Source organism: Aythya marila, assembly GCF_965140915.1.
Source record: "Aythya marila genome assembly, chromosome: 9".
Taxonomy (NCBI): Eukaryota; Metazoa; Chordata; class Aves; order Anseriformes; family Anatidae; genus Aythya; species Aythya marila.
The window spans coordinates 4,787,132-4,810,301 of record NC_139050.1 but is presented as its reverse complement, the minus strand read 5'-3'; the positions used below and the strand labels follow the sequence as shown (position 1 = coordinate 4,810,301).

The 23,170-nt window shown below is 40.1% G+C and overlaps 1 protein-coding gene across 1 annotated transcript; it reads left to right on the top strand.

Annotated features, from left to right (window-relative positions):
- Positions 1–4,443: 4,443 nt before the first annotated feature.
- LOC309881355 (guanylate cyclase soluble subunit beta-2-like) lies at positions 4,444–22,296 on the top strand (the record flags this gene model as incomplete). The annotated part of the gene is made up of 16 exons (XM_082767222.1): positions 4,444–4,500; positions 5,231–5,304; positions 6,142–6,236; positions 6,431–6,591; positions 6,992–7,091; positions 8,280–8,500; positions 8,588–8,693; positions 10,353–10,456; positions 12,475–12,691; positions 15,344–15,664; positions 16,394–16,542; positions 18,783–18,929; positions 19,211–19,365; positions 20,882–21,096; positions 21,185–21,307; positions 22,145–22,296. 16 exons carry the CDS (start codon positions 4,444–4,446, stop codon positions 22,294–22,296), a joined length of 2,397 nt encoding a protein of 798 aa, XP_082623348.1.
- Between the last annotated feature and the right edge of the window lie 874 nt (positions 22,297–23,170).

Below are 23,170 nucleotides of genomic sequence, written 5' to 3'. Positions count from 1 at the left end.
GTCTGTAAAGGTTTGTGGCTCTGTAAAAAGAGACAGCAATCTGCACCTTTTCACAGAATTGAGGTATTTTCCAAGTATTTTTCAGCCACAGACATGGCACAAGAAGCACTTACAGTTTAGGTCCAAACCCAGAAAATCTAAGCAAACACATTTGTTATTAATAGTATGAGAAACCTAGGTGCGTTATACAATAATTCCTATTACAAATATTACCAGGAGGAGTACAGACAGGAATGAAGTTGGAAGTTACATCTAAAGTACCAAGAAAGCATCTGTGGAAGGTGGCTCAGAGGGAAAGGATAGCCAAGGAGAAAGCTCACTAGATGAACGAGGTTTTCGATTCAAACAAGGCCAGATGTGATGGAGGCTGAGAGAGAGCTCAGACAAGAGGAAAGGAAAACCATCAATTTATTGAGTAAGATTTGCAGATTAACAGTTATAGATGCAACTAAGACCAATGCCATAGGAAACCTGAGTCCGCCTCTTCAGAACAAAACCCACAGGCATCTAACGTGCCACGATGGAGGACAAATGGCTTATCATTTCCAAAAGGAAAGCAGCAGTTTCTGACAATATTAAATTCAAATAGAACTAGTGCCAGCGTTTACCTGATATTGTTTATTTAACACTGCTGGGGACATGTTGCAGAATTGCTCTGAGTTCTTGAACTGTGCCCCTGGAGGTTCTTCTTAATTACATGGCAGATTACAGGTGACATGAACAGTACCCAAATGCCTTCTTTTTTAAGCCCCAGGAAGGACAGCTGATGGGAGGGAAGAGAAGTTTACCATAGGTTCCACAGACACAACCTTGCTCAACAGCACAGCCTGTGCCAGCCAGTATTGAACTATTTCTTCACTTGACCCGAGCACCTTTAAGTTTGTGGCTACTTTGCCAGAAGAGCAAGACCCCAGAAAGCAATCGACCAGCTTCATATGCTAATATGTTCAAACTGCGTGGCTTTGAGTACAATACAGATGTAATATCACAGCACCAAAGATTGATGAGCCTTGGCTTTTACCCATTTTTTTGCATTATTCTCTACTGCATTCTTCTAGTCTCCTGGATAACTGCGCTGCCCATGAGCTACAGCAGAAATGAGCCGGGCCCATGCAGTGAAGACAAATGATTCTTTGTAGCTTGTTGCAGTGATGTTAAAGCTGGAACAAATTTCATTAACTAGCAATCAGAGGCCAAAATACCAGTAATGAGCTATTTTCTATATAGAAAACAAAGATATTGGATACCCACTGCTGAATGTAAGTAGTGATAAAAGAGACAAGCTAAAGAAAATGCCCAGAGGAACACGGACAAAGACTTTCTATTTAAAGTTTCATGCAGCAAATGTAAACACAGGGTCCATTTCTCCTTTGCATTACACATATTTTCACTGATGCAGCCCTGATTTCCCCAGGCTCAGAAAAGAATAATGCCCAGGAAGGGAAATGCCAGGGGAGTGCAGAGCAATTCACACACAGGAAGAGATTAACTACACGGGCAGCATACATGGAAAGAAGAGGGAAAGGGAACGATGCCAAAGGCTATCCAGCTCTGTGAACAAATCATTCATTTCTTAAATCCCCTCCCCTCCACTGTGGTAAAGGGCACTTGTGAATAGATTTTGGACCCAAGCCAATAACTTTTCCTAACAGTTTTGCAAAGATGATTTGAATACTATTGACACAGTCTTCTATCTCCAGCTCAGCTTAACTGTTAACCAGAGGAGCTGGGTTTTTGAAAGCCTTCTTGAGAGCAAAGCCTGCAGTAGTGTGATTTCTCTGCAATTGAGCTAGTCCACATTGATAACATTTAAATTTTGGCCAGACTCTTTAATAAGAATTCAGATATAATGTTGGGGTTTTTAAATACATATTTCAAAAACTGGAGCCATCCAAAGTATGCAGGGCAGCACATCTTCTGTGTTTATTTTTATTCATAATCTAAACTCTACTTCAGCTGTCTTCATGCTTTAGTAGCATGAAGTACTAGAAGCCTACCAACACATAAAATTTCCCTTTTGATTTCCTTTGGTCAAGGGACAGATCCTTTTTCTCTTCAAGTTACCGATAAGTCACTGCAGGCTAATTCAAGCCAAGCATGAGCACGTGATATCTGAACAACGGATGTGAGGCTATGTTTAAAGCAAGCGTACTAATAAGGACCGTGTACTGGGGGGTCTTCAGTAGGAGAGACTGCTGGCAACCAGTTGGAGAAAGTATTCTGTTACGGCAGTGGTATTTTGGGCTTCAGACTGAAATGTTTAGAATGTGATCTGCTCAGACAGCTACGGGAGCAGTCCCTACACCACGGCAACTAGCATATGGCTCTTCACTGTTGCTAATAATTGCACAACAGAAAGAAAAAGTAGCAAAAAGGAGGATGCCCTTGCATGCACAGACTAAAAAAGTCTGTGACTACATTCTCCAAGGCCATAACCAGAAGTTATAAATAGCTTTATTGCTGACTTTCACTTCTCATCTAATTGAAGAAAAAAAAAGTGTATCCAGGTCTTGCAGATAGCTCATTTATTTTGCTGAACTACCTGAGCTCAAGGATGTTGTTTATTACTAGCTGGGTACAAGCACAACAAAAGGCCAGGGAAAATTGGCTCTAGGTATAATTGTTTTTGTCAGGTACAGATGAGTATCTTTTTTGGTAAGGCCACAGCACCACCCTTCTGAATTAATGGACCTTTCAACATAAAGTCAGAGGAAACTTAAGTCACAAGTGCTCAAAAACTGCAAGGAAGGCTTTAGCACTCCACAGGGCTTGCAGAACAGTACTTAGGCCGCTGTTTAGCTTCTAGGCTCATGATATTTAGCCATTCATAAGGGGCAGATACACTTGATCAGTCCTTTACCTAGTCTCCAGCCCAACATCAGCACTGGGCACTGAGCTGCTTGTGGGAAGATGGAAAAGCTCTGCACAGATGAAGACCACTGAGGACTTTCCAAACATACTTCAAATGACGGCATCATGTGCCCTCACAAAAAGGGTTATAGTCTCATAGGATAGAAACCAGGAAAATAACAGTGCCCAGTTTTGCCTGAACTTATTCCCACCCACCCTAATTGTTCTGGGAAGCAAGAAATCCTCGGAAACTAAATAAGTCTTGCTCCAACCTCTCTTTTACGTACCCTTTACTGGCCATAGCAGGTGGCATTTTGCTCTAGTGCTAGACCACTGCAATGGGTCAGCATGTGTCGGTACACACTGAGCGACCTGAATACACTGCACCAGGAGAGATTATGTTCCTGGACCATGCAAACAGATTGAGAGAGGGAGTACTGTTTTCATTTGACACAGAGTGGGCTGAGACACAGAAACACGTAGGGTGCTCTGTCTCTGATTAGACTGGTAGTTACACACAGAAATAGCTGCTGCGCTCCAAAATTTGGGAATTGTAGTACTGCTTACATTGTGCCAAAAGAATAAGAAAAAAAAAATCACACCAGAAGGATATTAAAAGACTTCTATCTCATTACTTTCTGCTTTCTTACTTGGAAGTCTTCTGTTGTCCTGCTAGAGATGGCAAAAGTGACTGAGACGCATTGTGGTCCATGGACTGCAAAGGGCCACCAGTGACCTGCTTGCAAACAATCCTGACTTGAATATTCTTTATCCAATTTTCTCTCACCATGCCAAAAAGACCTGAAAAAATAGCAGAATCAATTCACTAGCCAACAGAATTGCTAAAGCAATGACCACAAATTCAATTCCAATATGAATTGTACAATATAGAGTTAGTATACAGGCATGAATCTGAGTTTTGGGTAGCTTACCCAAATTGCATCTCCAAATGTTTTTGATTGTTACTTTGTTACTAAAAATCTTCAGATTGCTTATTTACGTTATACATACCATAAGAAAAATTAAAGATACTAAAGTACTTAATTTGCAAACCTCTCCAGTGATTCAAGTTCTGTAAAGCTAAAATTAGTATTATATAATGTATTTTGAAAGCCATACACAAAAATACACAGTTCTTACAGAATGTAGCATCTAATCTTCTCTTCTATTTTCTTCAGCTTTATCTCCCTAATTTGTCATTATAGTGTCACATTATTTGCATTCATATCAACAGCAAGTTTACGTGGGTAAAACTTGTGTGGAGAAAAATAATGGGTAATCGCAGAGTAAGTTACAGTTGTAGCGATGGCAATGACAGAGGTGTGCTCGTACTGGGGTTATTTTTGGTTACCCTGTAGGCTGTGACTGAGCCGCCAGCCTGATGTGCTCGTCTGTGAGGTAAGTGAGGTGAGGAAGGATGCTTTCGCTGCTGGGGGGACGAGCACAGACTTGTTTTCTTATGCTGCCCCTTTCAGCAGATGGATGTAATGCGCAAAAACAAACAAACAAACAAACACCACAACAACCCTCGTTCTCCTTCTCTCAGGCCCAGGGGCTCAGGCGAGCACAACCGGCTGCACCCAACACGGGGCAATGTCGAGATGCGCTGTGAGGACGCCACAGCCATCTCAGCCGCCACAGCTCTCACAGGTACACGTTTGTATAAACATTTGGCATCACCCAGGAAAAGACAGAGACCAGCACAAATACTTGCACCCCACGGACACCTCAGCAGGCCCCCAGCCAGCCTGGGGCGTGCATGGGGCGCAGGGCTGTGGTCGTTTGTCCCAGCCAGCCCCCGGTGTGGGGGCAGCGGGGCTGGGGGAGGGCAGGGCCCGGGCTGAGCCCCTCACACAGCGCCCGGGCCCGGCCGCCTCCCCCCGGGCGGGCCGGGGGCGTGCGGGGAGGCGGCCCCCGGGCGGCAGCGGAGGGAAGGTGGCAGGGAAGGGAGGGAGGCAGGGAAGGAGGGAGGCCGGCAGGCGACGGGCTCCGGCTCCGGAGGTTGGCGGCAGGATGGTGAGTGGGCTGCGAGGGGGCCGGGGCGAGCGGGGGGCGGCGGGTTTTGTACCCCCCAGCGCCCGGTTCGTCAGCCCTAACCCCAAAACGACAGCCAGGGCACAGCCGCCGGGAGCTGCCGGGGCTGCGGCACGGCCCCACAGAGCAGAACGGGGCCCTGGGCTGCTGCACGGCACGGGACTGTGCTGGGAAAAAGGGGGGTTAAGGGCATGAGCCCTGCCGGGAGGCACAAAGGCTGGCAGACGCTGTCAGTCCTGCGGGATAAAACCAGCAGTGGGGGCTTACGCGCAATGGGAGGGCGCGTTTGGGCTGCAGTTTGACAGTCGGTGTAATCTGTGCCATCTTCATGCGTTTGCCTGTGCAGTATGGATTTATCAACACGTGCCTGAAGTCCTTGGTGGTTGAGAAGTATGGTGAAGAAGTATGGGAAAAATTAAGGTAACGCGTTTGCAATAAATTTAATATATTTAAAGAAAATGTTCCTGAACTCAGCGGCAGAAGATTATAATTTCTTGGTGGCTGATGTTTATCTCAGTTAATTTTTAGAAGTACCTAGCAGGGCAAAAGCAAGAGTTTCTTACTTTGTAACAGGTCGTCAGCTGGTATTAATTTGTTATACCACATAATGAAGGATGATGCTTTGTCTTATGGACAATTGTGCAATAGAGTCACTGTCTCACTGAGACAATATCAAAAAGTAATTACCCTGAGAAGGTATCATTCTTGTTACTAAGTCAGTTTCATTCCAGTACCTTCAGAAAAGTAGGTAAATACATGATCTTTTCCATTTTTATCATTACTTTATGAGCTTTTAAGTATTTTCCAAGACCTAAAGAAATACAAATAATACTTAGATATATACATAAAATAGGCACTGAAGAAAGCGTAAAAAATCAGCAAGTTTTTGGTCAAATCTGTGGAGACCTAAAAGCTTGACAACGTGGCTGTATTGAACAGCAAGCCAGGAGACCAGAAGACAAGCTGCCAGTGTAATTGTTCTAGCACCTCCACATTATGATGCCCTAATCCTGGGAAGAATTTATCTTAATACCATAACATGAAATAGCAGAAATTTGGAAGTGGACACAATCATTCAGCCCTTTTAAAGCAACGCTTTTAAACTATTACTGAAAATAGTGTGTTCCAATATAATGCGTGAAGGAGTTTAAGAAGTGGGTTAATAGCAAATTGTATTAAATGAATGCTGGTTTAGTCACCCAAACGTGTCATATTTACAACACCACTGAGACAAGAACATTGTCTTTCCTGTTACAGACTCCAGGCCGGAGTTCAGGATACTTTCTTGACTTTTGAAGTTTACAAAGATGAGATCACAATGCAACTTGTTGACAAAGCCTGCAAAGTACTAGGTATGTGTCACCATACCTCAAAAATGAGCCCTCCTGATTCAAGCCTGAGACTGCACCCCACATTTTGGTCTCCTGTGCTCTTTGGAATGCATTCCCCACGTTGCAAATGTTCTGCATTTCCTCTTAACATGTCTGACAGCATTGCAAGAATTTCCAAGACTTTCGTAGTCATTAAGATACTTTTCTTTTGCCAGGTGTTCCTGCTGACATGGTTCTGAGAGAGTTTGGAGAATATTTCTTTGAATTCTGTAAACGATCAGGCTATGATCACATGCTGAGAACACTGGGTGGAAATCTATATGAGTTCATAGAGAACTTGGATGCATTACACAGCTACTTGTCCCTTTCTTACCAGGCAAGTTCAAGTAGTAATTACTGAGTGGGTATAGGTGGACACTGCCAGAGTTTGCAACACAAAGAAGAGCATCTCACTGGTATGAACAAGTAAGGGAGAAAGATGCTCTAACAGCCTCTCCTGTGTTCTGAAGCTGATTACTACAAAACGTTAGGACAATTTATTTTTTTTTCTGAGTAGTTCTCAACAATAGATCAATAGATATTATTTAGTACACAGACTGTAATAAATAGGAGATGGCTCTTCAGAGTTGAGCATATTTCATTTTCTACATTTCAGCTTGTTCGTATTACTGCTTATTTTGTTAAGGCACATGATGCTTTTGTGCAAATGGAATTCACCATATTCCTTATCTGAGAAGGATACTGAAGGTTTTTTGTTTTGCTTTGTTTTTCCTCAGGAGATGAATGCACCGTCTTTTAGAGTAGAAAAGAATGAAGATGGGTCAATGCACTTACATTACTATTCAGATAGAAGAGGTCTATACCATATTGTGCCAGGTAATCAGATAGAATACAGATCATCTGGTAAGCAATATAAATACAGGCTAATATATTTGCAGATATAATTTGCTCAGGTTTCAGAATCTTTTTTTCAGATGAGGACTGGTCATGAAATTGAAGCCTGGTAAAGTTCAGTCATCAGACATCCAGCCTTTGTATTTCCCTGACTGTCTGATCACTCATAGCTCCCAGTGGCTTCACCAAGATTCATAACTTGCCAACCCAGCCTTAAGTGTCTGTTTGTGCTCTAGAATTTATAGAGAATCCCTGTAGAATTCCTTTTGTGGAAGTAAAATTAAAGTTCATGGTATGTTTTGTTTATAGCTGTTGATTAATTCTCAATAATTAATACTCCTTAAATTATAGTGACTAGAAATTATAGTTGTTTGAAGGACATACATACATATTCCTGCAGAACATGCAATTTTGCAAAACTACTGTTTGACAGTGCTCAAAACTGATCCTTATTTTAGCATTTATAGGAGTAAAGATCGTTGACTTGGGGAATCTCCACAATTATGCAAAGGTTACACATCTACAAGTCTGTAAGAGATGATCATATTCATTTATTTCTTAGATGCTTCTGAATAACAAGTTTATCAAAATTTCCCCCTTTATCAAAACTCATATTCCTATTGGAACACAGGGCTACTTGGAATTTCAGACACAGCTTTTCATGTCATTGTCCAATATTTCACCAAATAGTTAATTAGAAATGAAAAGACTGATAATTCATCTTCATAAAATATGTTCCTTCAAAATGAAATATTCTGCAGTTACTGAAATAGATTGTTATAGCAGAATCTCTTTAGACTCTGTGTGGTTTTGAGGTTAATGGGAATTTATATTATGGCTATTTATGACTATTTGACCACCTTATTCAGACACCCTGCTGAGCTTTTTTTCTAGTGAAAATAAAGCATTTGTCATCAGACAAAGTAAACAAACAAACAAAAAACAACAGTAGCTTTTGAGAATATCTTGTTATACACATATCCTTACCATGACAATTGTAGTAGGAATGAAATAGGTAACTGCAGGCCGCCTTCTTCTTCCAGACTCATTTGGAAAAGTAATTCCTGAAACACTGAAATTCCACTGTGAGCTCTCTAAAAGGGAAATTGAAAGGTTTTGTTCCTGGTAATATTTTTTTTTTTTTTTTTTTTTTTTTTGTTTCACCTTCAGGAATCATTGGTGCAGCAGCCCTGGATTTTTTTAACATTGAGATTTCAATGGAAATAGTCAATCAAACAGAAGAAGAAGAAAGAACTGGGAAAAAAGAGCATATTGTTTTCCTTGTCACTCAAAACCCTGTACTTCCATACAAAGAAAGAAAGAAATATTCTTCCTCACCTCTATATCTTGCTGACTCTGAAAAACAAAGTGAGACCCAACTGAATAATGAGGTATTTTAATATTCTTTATCATTATATCATTAAAATATTATTAAAATTAAACACCCTTGAAAAATCCCTTTGGGTTTATTTCAACAGGACCCTGAAAAAGCCAAGAATACAATTAGAGACAGAGGAAACTTGGTTTGTCCTGTCAAGAAAAGTCACTGGAAAACAATAAGAGGAATAATCACGTTAGGAAGAGGTGAGAGATCATTCAGAGGGAGCTTGTCATCATTTATGAGTCTCTTTAATAAGACAAACAGTAACCCTTGCTGTCTTCACCCATTCATCCATTTCAAAGTTACCATTTGTATTTCCTCTGCATCTTTTCAAAATGTTTCTAGTTACACTTCTTTCAGTTAGACTTTGGTAACCCAAAAAAAATTAAAAAAAAAATTGCACATAATAAGCATGCTTAATAATGACAGATACTGAAATGGAATATGACCTGTCGCTTTTGTCTCATAAACAAAGTATTCTTCGGCAAAATATTTTCCAATAAAATAGCATTGTGTGGTACATCTGATACTTCCCTTTCATGTCACATTCTCTAAACTGATGATTTTAAAGAATGCTTTTTTAACTTGGTAACTGCTATTTCTTTACAATTGTAGTAAATCCTGAAAGCCAAATTACACCTTCTACTACACAAAAATCTACCGGTAGTAGGCTAATAATCTCTGTTTGTACCTGCTGGGAAACCAGAAGGTGTTACCAGTATTGTTGTGGTTAGGATCTTTTGATTCCTCAAGAGGAATTATAATCCAGTTTAGTATGACACTGCTGTGTAGATTCTAGGAAGGTGTGAAAAAGTGAAACTGATATCATCTGCTATAATGCCAAATGTATTGCAAGAGCATATATATTGATAAGTTAATAGATATTCAAAAGCAAATTTTAGAGTAGCACTGTTATTTAGAAAACAAACAAACGACAAACCTTTAACAATAAAGACTAGAAATTATCAAGAGCCTGACTTTGAAAGATGACAGAAGCATGCTGAATTCCACTGAAGCAGTAAGAGGTCTTAAAGCTGTGTCGTAAATTCATAATCTTTGCATCAGTATCCTGAGTGACTTCAGCATGTGTTATCAAACAATTTACTGCAGTAACTGTAATAGCAACCTTCTGTTAAAAAGAGGTCACTTGAAACAATCAACCAGTTGCTTATTGTGAGCTACTGAAGAATGCTTGTGTATACTATGAAGTCAAGGAATTAAGGTGCTCCAGTCAAATGAAAACTTTTGACTATTTTACCCATTTTATTCTGAATATGCATCATAAAAATAACTGCTCTAGCAAGCACAACCTTCCATGTAAATACTGTGACTGTTCTGAAAAGTATTCAGGGTAAGTAAAATAAAAAACAAACAGTAATTTGCTCTTTGTGCTGTGGACTAACGTTCTTTGTACGAGAGATTAAAATCCAGAGCCTGCTGAGCTTTTTCTTCATAAGTATTCATAAGTGGCTGGCAAAGACTATTAAGTCCACTTCTGTGTACGCTTTTATGGGATGTGTTTGTGTTATATTGCTGTGACATCTGTAGATTCACAGAGCAGCAATATCTGCAGTCACTCATCTACTCCTACTGTTTCCACGTAATTTCATGCATGTAGTGCTCTGCGCTTTTTATGTGGTTAAGTTTTAAATGTGGCCAACTCAGATTAGTTGCTAATCAGCTGTGTATTAAACTGCACAGCATTTAGCACAGATGTATGTATATTTCCAGATCCACACACAGTTAACTTTGTCTTAACTCATTATGATACAGAGTCCTATCTTACTGAATGCTAGAAAGTAATGCTGAATGGTTTTGTGAGGTGTAACCTGATTAAAAACAATACAATTATCTTGCTACAGGTAAACTCCTGAGAGGATTTGACCCTGTTTATCCTAAGAGTCTCTGGATTGACACAAAAACATTTTGCAATGGGCTTCCTTTTCATATGGTTTTTGACAAAGAGGTAGGACAACCATATAGGAAGGGCATTTAATTTGCCAAAAGCATATAGTTGTTTTCTTCTGTTGTGACTGTCCTACAGTTCATCTCTGTGTTTGCTCTTTATGCAGTGCACATTAATTTTTAGCGTTTACAGAATTACTTTTTATAGAGATAAGAAATAAAAGTCACTCATAGTAATCATTTCAAATAGGATTCTCCTTTGAATTTATTGAGATTCCCACATATGAAACAGTTGCAAATATGCTACCAAGGTATATTGCAGCAGTCTACCAAACACAGAACTGAATTTTCTGAAGTTTCTGGTATCTTTCCTGTCCTTAGATATGTGAGAGACATGACCCATCCTTTAAACAGGCTTTGTACTTACAGCTAGTCACACTTCTCTCAGTTAACAATCTAACCAAAAGCTTGTATAAGGCTTTGATTGCATCTGAGGTTCTACGTGCTTTCTAAAACTCCACATTCGGAAAACCCAGACACCTACTAAATCAAGCAGCATGCAGTCTCATCTAGTAGGAACTGAGCCCACAAATGTCTTTATTTTCCAGTTCAGCTCTCCTCTCCTATACACACACATTCTCTACAGCAGTGGAATTGCGTTTCTCTTTGCAGGGACTGCTCTGTGGCTTGTTTCCAAATAGCCCGGGTCCCCAACAAGCTACACTCCCTCTTGCTCCCAATATTACGCAGAATATATTAGCTTAACAGAGGAGCAAAGAAAGGAGAAATTTAGAGCGGGACCGCAGAAGATAGCTGAATACAGCCACTCAGGAACATGTTCTGGCATCATGCTGATCGAAGGCACGTCACTGTCTATGTTAGCCAAAGGTTAGCCTTTTAAGACGGCCAGTCAGCATAATTTGATAAAAATCCTGGTGTAGAAAAAAGGCAAGTCCTGTAGCCATTATTGGTAGCTGGGTTAGAGCTTCAATGACCCTGATGACATGCAATGATGGCAGGGTGGGCATTTCTTTAGGGGTTAAGCTATCATCTATGGTCATCAGGCTAAACGAGAATGACTGAAGCCTTACGTAGTGATGGTTAAAAGAAGAAATAAGAAGGTAACTATCCTTTAGAAAACTAAAAGTTGCCGAGATATTTTGTACCACAGTTATTTTCTTTTTAGGACGCAGGATGCGTGCTGGTATCTACTTCTCTCTTGCAGCTACATACAAGGCTGAGATGTTTTATCTTCATATATACATGTATGTTACATCATGTCTATATCTGTATATACAATACATATAAAAGTATACCTCTTTACATTTAAAAAAGTATTAGAGACAGTATTAGATTGTCTCTTGAACATTCTCATACAAAGCTAGATGTTCATAACAGCCATGGGAAATCAGGGCTTCCTGCAGCTGCCACGTGGCTGGAGAAGCAGGGCCAGGGAGCTGTGGCGGTTCTCTTACATTTTTTTGTATGATCTGACACTTGCCAAATGAAGAAGAGAGCCCTGAATCACAATACAAATTCCCCATACTTTTCTGCAAATTTACTATAACGTTTATGCTCCTTAGGGAGCAGTGAGAGGATGGAAAAGGGTGAAAGATCCTCCTAAGTCTGAAACACTTTTTTCTCCAGAACGCTAGCAAGTATACTGAAAATTACTCCATGCATTATCGCCCTACAGCATATTGCCATGAAACAATGCACTTGCTTCTCCTTCCCTCAGTGGTATGCTTAAATGTGCTGGAATCAACACGATTACATTAGGCCTACACAAATACAAGCAATAATAAGAGCAGATAGCGGGGGGAGGGGGGTCGTTTTTAACAACTGATACTGAAGAGCGTTTGGATAATAACGCCTTTCTGTGGGCTGCCTTGCTGTGAACAAAACTCATTCAGAGCTTTGCAGTAATATGCTAATAAGATAGAAAATTTGCTCAGAAATAATCTATGTAGTATGGCAAGGCTGAGTACGTATACTTGTATAAACCGTGATCAGCTGTAGCTTAGCCTGAAGCCAAACAGGATATGGATTATAACCTGTTGTCCGTATTTTCTTTTTAAGCTCAGAGTGAAGCAAGCTGGGGTGAGCATTCAAAAGATTGTACCTGGCCTTCAGACCATGGGCATCTGCTTGGATCAGTATTTCAGTATCGTTCACCCAGAAGTACCCTTCACCATCTCTAGCATTCAGAAATTTATCAACAGCCAATTTGTTTTCCAGACTAGGAGAGAGATGATGCCAGAGTCATGGAAACAACGGCCAATGCTAGAGCTTAGAGGTACTCCACTGTTTTCAGTAGCATAAATGTTCATATTAAATGACGAATATTGCTGGAGTTGAACTAATGCCTTTCTATGGACTTCCAGCTTCACATATAAATAGTCTTGTTGTGCAGTGAGGAGAGGATTAGATGACTCTGTTTACAGAAATAGTACTTCAAGATGCTTGTAGACAAATTCTGCTATTACTTCACCAGAATTTGAAGGCTTTCAGTTAGAAATAATGGTAGTGTTCCCATTTGAAAGGCTTGGAAAGTCTGTGTTTTGTTGCAAAACATGTATCTTTGCAGGTTTCCTGGGCAACAGGGACAAGGCCAAGGTAGGATTAGATCATTTTCTGAACTACCTCTAGTCGTGGCCATTCTCAGAATCAAAGAACTGACTCACCTCCAGCTCAGTTTGGGAGAGTGTTGTCCTTCTAGCAGTTATCAAAGTAGTTTTAAGCCCTCCATGAGGACCAGGGCCTGTGGCCATGAAGCATCTTCCACTTGTTTTAGGAAGGTCTCGCCTACTTTTTCTTCCCAAGCAGGGTGTCTGTCATCGCAGCGTCACCCACATTGGTCTGTCCTCTGATTCCGACCTATGCACTGGCTCATCACCCAACCATAGGCAAAACCCTTACTTTTTCACATGAAAGGCACCTCTCCCACCTAGCCTGCCCGTCCATCCTAAAGAGTCTGTGTTCATCCTTTGCAGTTCTCCAGATCTATCCGACCAAGTCTCTGATCCCAAAGACATGGTAACCCTGTAACTGCACTCAGACTTCGAGTTCCTCCCGTTTTACAGGCACTTCAGAGACACCCAGTCGTGGTGCTTTCCCATAATAGCTATGAGAGTTTTCCCTGCGATGCTGCCCTAAGTATTCTTCTTTGCAGAGGTCAGAAGTGGTAATTTAAGCATTTATTCTGGGGCAACCTCAGCAGAATGGTTGTATTGTCATTCTCGGTTTTAGTTGGGATTCACAGCCAGTTTTTCTGTGAATCTCCCCAGTGCTCAACTAAGGCCTTCAGTTTCTCTGGGGACCTGTGGAAGACGAAGGGGACACAATGCCAGCCCTCAGAGCCAGCTTCTGGTATCGCTGCCACCAGGCCTAGCATGGCAATGCAGTGAGCTGTGTAAAGCTAACTGTCTAGGTCTCACCTCCCTGTAGCTCTGCAAATCACCATATCCACCTGAAATGGAATCACTTTGCATTGCTAAGAATTTTCTGTGATAAAGAAATTACTTCTTTGTACTTGGAACAACATTTTAAACCCAGCCAGCTAGCACAGGCAATACCAGTTCACAGATCTTGGATTACATGTTTGGCACATAAAGAGAATAATTAAAACACTGGGCGAGCATTCCAGCAATACACCACAAAACACAGCGCTCCTGCCAGCACACAGTTCCAGATCTGTCAGGCAAAGGGGAGGGAAGGGGCAGGGGAAGAAGGAAGTGCTTAAAGATAAATTTCTGATAAAATTTCTACAGCTGGAGGAAGAGATGTCTTCCCTTGTGACTCCATGCATTTTGAGTCCTAAAATGTGAATACATTATTCAGTTCTTAATTTATACCTCTGAGAGGAGTTATTTCATACTGGCTGGGTTTCAAATATGGATAAAAATAAATTAACTGTACTTTTATTTTATTACTTTTTTTTTGTAGTGACATTTACAGATTGATTTGTCTTTTTTTTTCCCCTCTCCTATGTTATGTAAGAGTTTACCAGTTGAAATTGTTGTAGCAACAAAGAGATTTTATTTGCTCTATTTTTATTGAGAGGAATGAGTATGGAATGATTCAGCTACATGTAATTAACTGTAACGACACTTGCTTTAAGTATTCGATGACCTCGATTTTGCTCCTTTGTACTATATAATGACCTAATTTTCCCTTCTCTCCTTTCACCTTTACGTGATGAGTGTCAAATCTGGTATGCCTGAGATTCAGAAAACATTAAGAGTTCAGGGGGACCTTGAAAAAAGTGCTGTTAACCAAACAAGGGACTTTAGCCACAGGTAAAAATTCTACTTCATTTTATCCAGTCAGGTTTAAAATAAGCAAACACAAGACAACAACAAAAACCCAAACCTGTAACCAAATCTCAACAAAGGAAACAAAAACCCAATCCTCCTCTAAAACTTCCTTCTACCTGTCAGGCATTTTTGTACCTACTTATTTACGTGAGCATAGTGACTGAAAGCTCCAGCTTCCAATAGGAAAACTTAATTGACTTTACTGGGGCCACATTTTACCCACTCTGAAGTTTAATTTTAAATGTTTCACTTAATCATTTTGAGTCTCTGTTTCCCTGTGTACAATGCTGACTCATTGGCTTCAGGAGCGATTCACGGAGGAGAAGCAGAGAAAGGGAAAAATGTTGTGAAACCTGTGGTTCCTATCAAAGAGGAAGAACCTGAAACTTGGTCAGGTTCTGCCTACTGGTTGTAGTGAGTGGCTGCTTTCTGGGTCCTGAACTCTTTCTGTTTACCTAGTGCACCTCATCAAAACAAACCCACCTCTAATTCCAGGAAACATTAATAGCTGTAATGACCCAGACCCTACAAAAAGCCTTAGAAATCATCCCCTAATAACAACATCAGTAATACTGAACATCACATGAAAGTCCAGGTTGATGAACACTCTTACCAACACTTGTTTTAAACAGGCCAGATGATCTGGATGGAGTCCCTGCAGTGCATGCTCTATCTCTGCTCACCTTTGCTTCGCACTTTGCACGAGCTAGAGGAACGACAGATGCATATTGCAGACATTGCTCCTCACGACGTGACCAGGGATTTGATTCTTCTCAATCAGCAGCGACTGGCAGAGATGGAGCTCTCTAACCAGCTGGAGAGGAAGAAGGAAGAACTGCGAATACTGTCAAAGCACCTGGAAGAAGAGAAGAAAAAGACTGAGGCTCTGCTCTATGCCATGCTCCCTCAGCACGTGGCCAACCAGCTGAAAGAAGGGAAGCGAGTTGAGGCAGGTGAATGAACAGTATTCATTCATGATGCGTGACTCATGCGCCAGGCATGGTGGTGATAGAAATTGGGCACTGTCACAGCCCTGTTGTCATTGTTGTGGAGTAGATTCTCTACTTAGTGAAACTCGTGGGTAGTAGGTAGGAGGACCACAGCCCCTTAATCTTGATGATAACAGAGATTTGGAAGCTGTTTGCCAGAACTGTTCCCTAGGAGATGAAAGGTGTTAGCAGCTGCCCATTCAGGTAGCAGAATTTGGAGTTTCAACAGGAAACTGAGCTTTTGTCGTTGACAGGGGTGTACAGGGAAATGAGAGCTCAAAAATGAAAGCAATAAAGAAATTGATGTTTCCTGGAAATTTTTCCTAGTTCCTCTAGTGTATCTGTAAACCTAGAGTCATCATTATTCAAATTTTTCTTAAGGATAGCAAGTGAGAACATGCTCAAATTTCCTTTAGTAAGCACACATGAAGTTGGGGTAAAGTGCTAAGTACGTCCTGAATGTAGGTGGACAGGAACATATTCAGATGTACGAATTGTTCTAGATGCACTATGGTTCTTATATTTGAAATATTCCTATATCAACATCTTTCACATCAGGACACATATACTACAACTGAATAGTCTTACTCCTTAAAATAATGACTAGAAAGAAGTCATTGCAAACAAGTCTCGAACAGATGTTGTGATTGTCCAGCCATTACCAATACTTACAACTGTTTTTTCTGCTCACAGGAGAGTTCAAGGAGTGCACCATACTGTTCAGTGATGTTGTGACCTTTACCAACATTTGTGCCCAATGTGAGCCTATTCAGATAGTTCTCATGTTAAATACAATGTACCTGCAATTTGACAGACTGACCACAGTGCATGATGTGTACAAGGTATGTGTTGATTGGTAAAGACTGTAGAAATAGCTTGGGAACAGGTTGTTGTGCTTGCTGATTTTTTTTTTTTTTAAATGCACTTAGGTCTTCTTCAACCCACCATGATTTTTGACAAACCATGAAATTCTGCAGCATGTTTATAGTGGCCATGCAGAGAAACTAAAAAAAAACAAAACAAAACATCAAAACCAAACAAACAAACAAAAAAAATCATACAGAGGTGTGATTAAATATATTTAAAAGGTTTGTTAGAAGTTATACAGGAGTATAACTTCTATCATGGGCTAAAGTCGCTTTTCACAACACTTACACCAGGACTGCTGTTTTTGATACATCTCTTTCTTTTCTCTGTCAAATGTCCACCCAACATGACAGGATATTCCAGTTTATGGACCAATTTGAATAATATTCCTAGTCCCTTTACTCCAACCTATTGTAAAACAGGTCAGTATACATGTATTATTGTTTTTAGTGGGAGATAACCTCACAAACAACACCCAGGTAACAGCTAGGCTTTGATTTTTGCTCATGGAGATCTTAGGCAATGGTGTATACCTCTTTCTGACCCCAAAGAGCATCAACTAGATCTAGACTGCAACGCATGTATTGTCTCCAAACCGTGCTGGAAGGATCAGAGCCCTGGCAGACATATAACAGAGCATTGTTAACAACTCCAGAGCTACCTAGATTTGAGCAGCCGAAGAGCTGATCCTAATTTTCCGTCTGTCCCTAGCACGTTAAATATTTAGGAAGGCAGAAATAGTAAAGGGTGAAATCCAAATCTCATTTGTTCCTTACTCAGGCAAGACATGCAGTTCATCCTGCAATAATTTGTACTGGGAAATCAGAAGAATTTCTGCCTTGGCAAGGAAACTCTTTTCAATAATTGAAGCAACCAGGATATGGCCCACAGATTTTAGGATGGATTAGCATCATATTCCAAATCATACATCTTGAGTAAATTATCTGTCACTATAATAATCTCCTTTTGATGCCTGTATATAACTCCCATTAATATTGAAGGAGGTAACTAGGTACAGAGAGGGAGGACAAGATAACTATTTCAGGCATTTGAGAAAGAAATGAAATACTGAAATCAATCAAAGAAACTTGGCCCAAGCTTATAAATGTCTGAATTTATGAATATTTATGAATAAATCTTGTTAAATTAAATCTCCTGCCACAGCCTAAAAATAATTAAGGTATCTATTTGCATTAGTAGCTTTTTACAGTTTTTAATTTGTTAGAGAAGATTACTGGTATTACTGCGGGTCCTCAGTAGACGATTTGTACGGGAACACCTTTTTCAGGACTAATATACCGAACTGTTTTAAGTCATTATGTCAATGAACAAGCCCAATGATGAAATTATGTTCCTGCTCTCCTATTGGTGCTCATTATTAAGAAATCCAACTGATCTAATTTAAGCTAATTTCTTACTTGCTGATGGTGAATGCAACAGTGAAGTCTCATAAGAGCAGTTTAGGAAATTTCCTGGCTGTGTAACAGTCTTTTACAATGGATTTTAACCATTGGAGAATTCTTCCAAAGGGCCTGCTCTGTTCCCAGAAAAATCTCTGGTATGGGGACATGCACTGAGGTGTTTCTCAGGTGCCATAACAGGCATTTCAAGGAAACTGGGTGCCTGTAGTAGGACTAGCACTTCAGAATTTGTCTCACAGGCTGCAGCATGTTGTGGGAAAACATTTGATTTTAAGGAGGGATATTCACAAACTGCTTGATTCACGCTGCATTCTCTGACAACCTGCCATTGGAAATTGTAGGTGTCTTAATTTCATTTGAACCACTTCATAATAATCACCAGTGAATAGACTCACTTGATTTATTGTGACTTTTAAAAAAAAGAAATACATCATTAAAACCAATTGTGAATTAGAGCTAATTAATGGCATTCAGCTGTCAGTTAATCTCCTGGCTCCGGAGACTGTGCTTGGGAATAGTTCTTTGTGTGTAGGCCTGCCCTGGTTCAGTGGAAGGCAAGGCAGTTTGACACTTGCACAGCATCTCTTACTCCTTAGGGTCTCTCACACTGATATCTTAAATGGGTCAAGTAAGCAGGGACAAAACACACTGAAATTTTTAGTCTGGAGTCAAGGAATGGATCTTTGAGAAGGAAGAGGGATTTGGTGCAGGTAAGGAGAGTCCCAAATAACAAAGCAAGTTACGTGAACAAGATATGTGTGGTATACTCAGATACTTGTCCTTCTCAATTAAAGGTGGAGACAATTGGAGATGCGTACATGGTCGTAGGTGGGGTTCCTGTGCCTGTATCCACTCACGCTGAGCGGGTTGCTAACTTTGCCTTGGGGATGGTAATAGCAGCTAAAGGAGTAGAGAACCCAGTTTCTGGAAATCCAATCCAAGTAAGTTGTTAACAAAAAGATGCAAACGTGTTTGATTCTTGAGTTGGGCTTCTGGTAAAGCATTACAGTGGGACATCAAAGATTTTCTTTTAACTTTACTGTGACTTAGGGCAAGGCCCACATGGGCGTGTTTTTCACCAAGAGCCTCTCCCTGTGGATATTTGGTATTTTACTGGTGTCCAGTGTTGTGTTAAGATGAACTTTTAGGTGTCTGGAGAGCATTAAGAAAGATGCTAAATGTTAAATGACATTTTTTGGGGGTGTTTTATGTCTTTGTAAAGATTAGAGTTGGGATCCATACAGGTCCTGTCTTGGCTGGAGTTGTTGGAGAAAAGATGCCTCGTTACTGCTTATTTGGAGATACTGTGAATATAGCTTCCCGGATGGAGAGTCACGGTGTCCCAAGTAAAATTCATCTAAGCTCCAGTACCTATCAGTGAGTAGCTATGATGAAAACTTTTCCTCTTAAAAGCTGTGCTAAAAACACTGCCTTGAACAGCTGCAGCTTTCAGATGTAGATGATGCTGTCCTTTATCACTGATTTATGCGGCTTATAAAGAAAAATCACTGCTTGCAAAGAACTTTGTTCTGATTATTTCAAGTGTCCATATATATGGAGACAGAAGTTTGAAAGTCTTGATTCTAGAGAGTAAAAGAAGATGAAAAAAAAGTGGTAGCTTATTTGTAAGTGCCAATAATATGATGTCAATAATAGAAAGACAGATCATTTAATTTTACATCCTGCCAAACAAAACTTTAAAATTTCTCTTATTGAATATAACAATTTGTGGCAATGCAGTTTTATTTTTACCTACTAAGGATAAACTGTATAAACCACTATCCTATTCATGCAGGGAGGAATTTAGATTCCCAAAGCTTTTGTTGGTGAAAATTGAATATAACATTTTCAATAATTTTGTGCATGCAAGAGGTAGAAGTGAAGATAAGCTACAAAGGAGTAGAAAAATTGGGAATAGAATTAGGGAAAGCCAGAGCTCAACTGGCATTGAAATGAGCAAAGCTGGCTCAAAGGCAGCAAGAGGAGCTCCTGGTGCTACATTACCAGAAGAGTAAAACTGAAGATGTGAACCTGCTGTGGCAGGTGATTTGGTGACAGTGCCCCAAATCAAATCTGAGTTACCCTAGGCCTCTTTTGCCTAAGTCTTCACTAATGAGGTCTTTAAGGCCTCTGCACCCAGGGTTGGGGTTCAAGGAGTAGGTGAAGTACTGGTGTTGGAAGAGGATCAGATCAAGAATTTTTTGAGAAGTCTTAGTCCACAGAGGTCTATGGGGGCAGATTATGATGCATCCAAGGGTAAAGAGAAAGCTGGGCGATGCATTAGCATCCTGCTGACTGTCATCTTTGAAAGGCTGTGAAGATCAACACCCTAGCAACCAAATAAAGCCAGATATTACACCCATCTCCAAGAACAACAAAGAGGTCACTCTGGGGAACTGTAGGTTAGACAGCCTCATGTCAGCCACAGTGCAAAGCAGGTCCTCTTGGAAGACATTTTTGGATGAAGAAGGTGATTGGGAGTAGCCAGTATGGATTTACTGAGGGTAAATCACACTTGACAGACCTGATTGCCTTCTCTCATTGAATGATGAGACATAGTTCTGCCTAACTGATACTGGCTGCCTCAGTTCTTAATTTCCATCTACTGGTCAGAAAGAGCCTTCCACCATCCCAAAATATTTGTCTACGTGATCCACTAGTTTTTATAAGACTGTGTGTATAAAGCTATAAAAGCAAATCAGGCTTGAATAAACAGTTGGAACAAATTATCTCATGGTTCATGGTCAATATCACATTTTCTTCCTTTTTTTTTTTTTTTTTTCCCAAATGGTTATGCTTTGATTGCTTAGATTATAATAGCTCTTCTGAAACATCAATGCCATTTTTTGCTAGTCCTGAATTTTCATGTGTCATTTTGCTTCTGATATTTTAGATGCCTAAAATACAAGAATTTTGAGATGACTGAAAGAGGAGAAATAGAAGTGAAAGGCAAAGGGAAAATGCACACATATTTCCTCGTTAGAAATAAAGCTGCAACTGAGAATGAGATTATGGGGAGGCCAGTAAAAGACACAGATTCTGGCCATGAATCTATTCGGTCCTTTCAAGAAGGTAGGACTGAAACAACACCAAGTTCTCATCAGACAGGTAGAGTCAACTTGATGTCTCTCTCTCTCCTTAAAGAAACAAATGTAAATACAACTCACTTAAATATCCCTTTCTGTTCTTTTTTCAGTTAATCAAGTTCAGCAAGAGAGGGACCAGACCACAGCCATTGCAATGAAGTATATTGACAGTCCCACAGATGCACAAAACAGTCTCAAAAGAAGAAATCAAGCAAAAAATGCAGATTTAACAGGTAGCTATTTAGTTACAATTCAGAAAAGGCAACAGTTACAAAGTAACTGAGACTTAATCTTGCAGCTTCATCATATTCTTCTTCTGAATAATTATGGTTTTACTCAAGCCAAAAGTTCATGGCAGTAGAATCATAGAATGGCTCGGGTTGGAAGGGACCTTAAAGACCATCCAACTCCAACCCCCAGTATATCCATGTTGATTAAACTAACCATTCTGCACATAACTTAGGGCCAAATAAATTCACCCTCAGAACAAACGGAGGTGTTACTCGTGCGCTAGGGAGAAAGAAGCTGACATAGCTGTCAGACTTCAGTGTCTTTCTGATAATGCAAACAGAACTGATAACTGTTAGAAAACTTTTCACATGGGTAGACCCATCTGTTCATATATGCATCTTTTCCTAGAATAGCTGCCTTTTTTTTTTTAATGAAGTTATAGGGAAACCCTTATCAATTCAAGCCCGAGAGAGGGAGAGACCTCACTAGCTATGCAGTGTATCACTTCTCAAGCCAGTCTCCTGTGGGGTTTGGAATGATTTATTGCCATGCCCATGTTCTACAATCAAAGTTCATTCTCATCTGAAGTAGCTGATACTGAGAAAGAGATGATGGATTTAATGCCATAGCAGGCTAATCTAAAGCAGCAAGTTTTGTAGTTCTGTTTGCATCATTTGTGGGTTTTGTACAGACTAAAAATGTTGCCACTGATTACTGGAAAATATTTTACTCCCCTCCCACCTGCTTAGAGATGGTAGTTAATCTAATATGTGATGTGCAGACAAACAGAAACCTCTGTGGTCATTAAAATCTCACACTGAAGGGGTGTTTCTTTACAGGCAAAACTTATGATTCAAAAAGCTATGGGAGTCTCCATGGCAACCAGCATTCAGATGATGCTCCTTGTCATCCAAACAGGGAAAGAGCCAAACCAGCTACTGAAGAGCCACAGATTAGAAATGTTCGCTCCAATTTTTGCAATCTACTCTAAGTTTCTTACTTTATACATGAAACAGCATTTTTCTTATGATTTACTGCATTTTCCTGTTGTGGGACTGATTTTGTATATCAAGTACCTCATGATTTTGTTTAAAAAAAAAAATAGATTTCATCACAGTTGTCAGCAAAAAGAATGAAGGATATATATTTTTTTAATCAAGCTACACATGCCATATAATATTCTCAGTGGAGAATGAAACCACCACAAGAGACTTTGAAGATGTATTTTTCAGCTTCTGCTGTCTTTGAGTATCCCTATGTAAAAACCACTGTTTGGTATCTCATGCAGCAATCGAGAAAGCGGTGACTCATACAACTAGAAATATTCCTACTCAAGTGAGCACTTGCAAAAAAAGCAACATTCCCTGAAGTGACCATCTGTCTAGACTTCAGCGCAACCAATATCTGCCCTGTGTAAGGTCAGCAGAATTTGATCTACTATGACGACAATTTAATCTCTTAACAGGTCTTTTGTTGGGTTGAGGCATAGTGCAGTAAATGTGCAGAATAGATTTCTGTCATCTAATACAACCTGTATTTTTCCATCCCGAAGAGACAATATTGTCTACTTTATAGCACATAACAGTAAAAAAAAAAGCACAAAATAATCTGCAGTCTTTAAACCAGCTGTCCACACTGTACTTAGAAAATCTGAGAAGGAAATGCACGTAGTGGAATTACGTAGCATCAAATTCATCAGAATGCTGAAGGCTTGCTCATGGCCCGCTACCTGAGACCTTCAGATGAATTTCAAGTTTATTTCCTGTGGTCTCACTCCAGATAAACAAAAACAAAGTTTGAGAACTACAGAGGGAGTGTGTCAAGGCTGAAATTAATGCTGCTAACATCTCTGAAAATAACTGTTA